This window comes from Arachis duranensis, chromosome 8 (assembly GCF_000817695.3).
Source record: "Arachis duranensis cultivar V14167 chromosome 8, aradu.V14167.gnm2.J7QH, whole genome shotgun sequence".
Taxonomy (NCBI): domain Eukaryota; kingdom Viridiplantae; phylum Streptophyta; class Magnoliopsida; order Fabales; family Fabaceae; genus Arachis; species Arachis duranensis.
Genome location: NC_029779.3, coordinates 13,947,327 through 13,952,259, shown reverse-complemented (window position 1 = coordinate 13,952,259; position 4,933 = coordinate 13,947,327). Strand labels below are relative to the sequence as shown.

The 4,933-nt window shown below is 35.4% G+C and overlaps 1 protein-coding gene across 1 annotated transcript; it reads right to left on the bottom strand.

Moving 5' to 3' along the window:
* Positions 1 to 496: 496 nt before the first annotated feature.
* Positions 497 to 4,572, bottom strand: LOC107460941 (pentatricopeptide repeat-containing protein At5g18475). The gene is made up of 4 exons (XM_016079375.3): positions 4,272 to 4,572; positions 3,045 to 3,123; positions 2,395 to 2,498; positions 497 to 2,160 (listed from the first exon to the last, which is right to left on the bottom strand). Exon 4 carries the CDS (start codon positions 2,061 to 2,063, stop codon positions 510 to 512), a length of 1,554 nt encoding a protein of 517 aa, XP_015934861.1. The 5' UTR covers positions 2,064 to 2,160; positions 2,395 to 2,498; positions 3,045 to 3,123; positions 4,272 to 4,572; the 3' UTR covers positions 497 to 509.
* Between the last annotated feature and the right edge of the window lie 361 nt (positions 4,573 to 4,933).

The window sequence follows — 4,933 nt, the reverse complement described above, 5'->3', positions numbered from 1 at the left end:
AGTCTGGGCGATTCTTTCTCAAATTTTATTGGGCAAAGTACCAACTTTACCCTAATACATTAACGACATTGACCACAAGAGGGAAAACGCTTAATATTGATGACGTTGGTAATAATAATAATAAAACCCTGATAGTGATGATATGCTACGTTAGTCTTACGTAATTAGCCAATTACATTTTAACTACTTAACGATAAAAAATAAGAAATATTATCCTTGAATCAGTATATTTTAATTACGTTAGGACTTGGGAAATAAAAGCCTAAATATCGATGAAGCAAATTCAACACAGTATATTTTAAAAGCAAAAGCTTAATTCGATTTACCATTCTAAACACTATTCTGTTAATGACTTAATGATAGTTCTACTCATTTTACTCAATCCTAACCCATGTTTAAAATGGACACACATTTGCTACAGAAAAATACATTCACACATATTTCTAAGCAGGAATTATTTCTGAAACACAATGCATTACCTTAATTATAAGGTAGCTAAATTATAAGTATCATGAATTTGATATCACAAGCTCATCAAGCAGCTCAAAAACATACAACAGTTTTCTGTCTTTGCAAATTTGGTCAATCAAATGCCCCCAGGAATCAGATCCTGGCTGGAATCCCATCTCCACTAAGGCAAAGAGTGCCATAGCAGCATCATTAACCATCCCAGCCTTACAAAGTTGAACCAATAATTCATTTGAGGTAGCATAATGGGGTACAAACCCCCTACCAAGCATTAGATCTAATAATTCCTTTGCCTTCTTCAACTCACCTCTTTGGGTTAAACAATTCAGCACAATCCTGTAACTACCTTTGTTCATATAGATGCCCTCGAGCGGAAGTCTCTCGAGCATATCCAAAGCCTCCTTGTATCTTTCTTCTCTGCACAGGCCTCCAAGTATTACGTTGAATGTAACAGTATCAGCCCGGCATGAATTTTCCTTCATTTCTTCAAGCAACTCTAGAGCCTCGTCAATTCGCTTGTTCCTACAACAGAAATTAATCAAGGCAGTGTAGCTAACTGCATCCGGTTTCAAGCCTGAGCTCTTCATCTCATCCAAAACCCCTTTTGCCTCTTGCAGTTTCCCTACTTTACATAATCCATTCACCAGGGCTGAGTAATTATAAATGTTAGGATGGCATCCGTTGCTTTTCATGAATTCGATTATATTTCTAGCACGATCAGGTTTACCTCCACGGCAAAATCCGTTGATCAAAACATTATAAGTCAAGGGATCAGGTACAATCTGATCCTTTGAGACCATTTCCTCAAAAAGCTCAAAAGCTTCTTTAAGCCTTTCATTTTGGCATAGGCCATCCATTAGGGTTGAGTATGTAATTAAATTGGGATAGGATGACTTGGAGTTCTTCATTTCTTCTACAACTTCAAATGCAGAGTCAAGATCCCCATTTTTGCAGTGGTACTTCACTAAGATGTTAAATATGCAGACATTCGGCCTATGTGTAAGACTCCTCTTGGCATGCAAAAGCAATTGCCGTGCCAAATCAACCTGATTCGAATCAACCAGGAGATTGAGGCAAGTGCTAATGGCTTTGGGCGAGGGCTTTTCCCGAACGATTGGCTGAATGGAGAAAAATATCTGAAGCACTTTTTCATGTAAGGAGGATTTTGAAAGATGCTTCATGAGGTTAATGAATATACCCTCATGAAACTTGCAAGTTTCATAGGTCATTTGATGCAGAACCCGGTCAACAGCCTGGAACTTCTTTGACTGAGCAAGCTTTTCGAGTATTATTCCATATGTAGCACTGTTGTGATTAAATCCCTTTTGTTCTGATACCATATTAAATATTTTCAAGGCATGTTGTGGGTCTTTTTCTCGTTTGATCAAGTTGATGGCAGATTCATGAGATATATATTTGTGTTTCTTCCGAGATTCGGGGGGAGTGCCACTGGTTTCAGGAGGAGGGTCTAGTTTAGGTTCTAGAGGTTTTGCTAATTTAAGGGGAGATATCCATGGCAGTGAAGAAGATACAGATGATGATGATACTGATGGGACACGGCTGTGCCTGCTACCGAAAGTTCCTGAGGTTCTCATGAAATATGACGATTATAGGCACATCCCTATCATCTCAAAGAACATCATTCATTGATGATTTATCTTCAAGGAATTAAAAAACAAATGAGAGTAGCATCTGCGTAAACATACGAAGGATTTCAAATACAGCAGATAAAAAGGAAATGAGGAAAAATTAAACGGGAACAAACTTCACGTTATTGCGAAGAGAGACACGTATAAGATCCAGGAAAAGACATGAGCTATGGTAAAACATTTTTAGATATCTTTACAAAGATGATGAATATGAAATGAAGCTACTGCAAAGTAAGAGAAAAAACAGGGAAAAGGTAAAAGTTTATTGAATCGTTACCTGACTTTCAAGGGAACCAATCACTGTGGATTGTGAACCTTGAACTGTACTTCCATGTTCAAAGTGTTCATCACCCTTCAACTCCACATTTCCAGGATCATGAACTGCACAAGGAGCACACAATGAATGTGCAATTGACAAGGTTAACCCATTACAATTCCAAATTATTCACAACCCCAAAAAGAATAGATCGATATGGTTTGTTTTCAACGACAAATGACTTCTTAAGGTAAAATTTAAAAAAACAGGCATATTGCTGCTGTATCTATGAGATATAGAATGAACCAATTAAGTTTTGCAGAGGCTACGGGGACTTGCAATTTCAGACAATAAAGACATTTCAACATATCGAATTTGGCGCCTAAGTTTCGATTGCTCTCACTGATTGGGAATGGGGAATTGTTGTACTCTACTAGCACCTATCTTGCACACTGCACATAAATATAACTACTGGTACTGGTTCTTCAACTTACAACAATACAAAAATAAATAAACAAAACAGAATAAAGATTCAACACAGTAAATAGAAATAGTAATTAAATGCAGAACAATCATATCACAATATTCAATAATGTATTGAAAAAAATTAGTACTACCTAGCAAAAACAATGAACTAAGTATCTAAAGTCATTCAAGTGATGCTAAGTTACCTTTAATCTATCTCTTCCACTTTTCAGTGTGGTTCCTTTGGCAGTAACAAGGGTCCAGTTTATACGCACATCACCATTGCTGCAACAAAACCATCATATATGTCACAATCACATTGTTAATGTCATATAAATCTTACCAAAGTGTCTATAGAGTAAAGCTTAGTGATGACAAGGTATAACACAAACAGCACATTATTTTGGACTGAAAATTCAGGTGATCATAAGAAAATACAAAAAAGAAACATCTCAGCATTAAGGCTTCAATGTAATCAATCATTAAGGCACCAATACAAAGGATAAGCTTTTAATTAAGTCTTAAGGTTATATAATAAGATTTGCATTGCATACAAAATCTTAACCCTGCTTTTGTCACAACTCACAAACAGGGACAAGCTTTGCTGGTTTTAAGCTAAATAAGTATATAGAAATTAGCCGGCGATCATATATATAGAAAAAAGTGTCAATAACTAGTTCATAAATGGACCTAGAAGTTACAAGAAAGCAAATTAATTAATAAATATCGTTAGTCCTAATTATAACAATTAACAGGTTTCCTAATCACTCAATACAATACAGATTGAGGAACTTAAAACAGAGATGAAACAATCGTGACCTCAAATTAAAAGTGAAAACAAAAGTAGTAATAAGCAGTAAGCCACAACAATATCCCAGCTTGTTAGAAAATCCCTTCTTCTTTTCTGTTTTAAGCAACACAACGAACTCAAACTCCATGAAAAAGGATTCTTGTTGAAAAAATCCCAGCTTCTTTCCAACCATTTTCAATCTCGCAACATTTGAGCAAATTAAACAAGATGCTGAGTGTGCGTGTGATTTGATTAAAACATCAATCAGCATATGCGTGATTTAACAATAACATGAATTCACAACAGGCTCAGCATAAACTTGCAGTAAATTCCAAAAGTTTTTAACAAACAATTGAGGCCCATGAGTTGGAAATAAGCATCAAGAAAAAGGGATACAAATCAAACAATATGATCATATTAGCATAAATGTTTCATAAAAGAATCAGTATAACTAATCATCTAACCCAATAATCTAAATAGATTCACAGTCACAGTCACAGAACCTGTTATCTAATATGTAAATCTAATCATCAATTTATCAAATTAGCATCAACTTAACATAAACAATTTATCTAAACCTAAATTAAAACTGAATAAACTAAGCATAAAAAACCAATAATTAATAACTGAAAAAAAAACTAACCAACGGAGCAGCTTCGGAGCAGAGATAGATGAATGAGACGATGCAATCGGAGGAAAAAAGCCCTACCGCGTCTCATAGCAAACCTTCATCCTCATCAATGGTTTCGACGCACAACAGATATGGCAGCAGATCGACCTACAATCGCAGCCTCTTCTGTCCTCCCTCTAATCGCAGGCTCTTCAGATAAGAAGCTTGAAATGATGATGAAACACGAAGTGTGGGGTTCACAACCACCATCTTAAAAAAAAAATAAAAAAACATCTTTTTGGTGCTGCGGAACCTAAAGCAAACGAGAGAAAGAGGGAAACATTTTAGTGCACCGGGAGTACCGGTGCACCAACTGAATTATAAAAAATATATATAATATAAATTAATTAAAATTAATGGTTAAAATAATTGGTGCACCGATATTCTCCAATGCACTTGAAATGTTTCCGAGAGAGAGAGACCTACGATAGATGCCGTGGGATTGCAATGGACCAGTGGTGATAGTGAGATTGAGGGTTGGAGTTGATGGCGGCTGCTGCTGGTGTGAAATTTGGGATTGGATTAGGTTAAAAATGGATAATTTGAAAATTTTAGATAATTTTTTATAATTTAGATAATTTTATTTATAAAATTTTATTTTTTATAAGTATAAAGTAAATTTTATTTTTTTATGG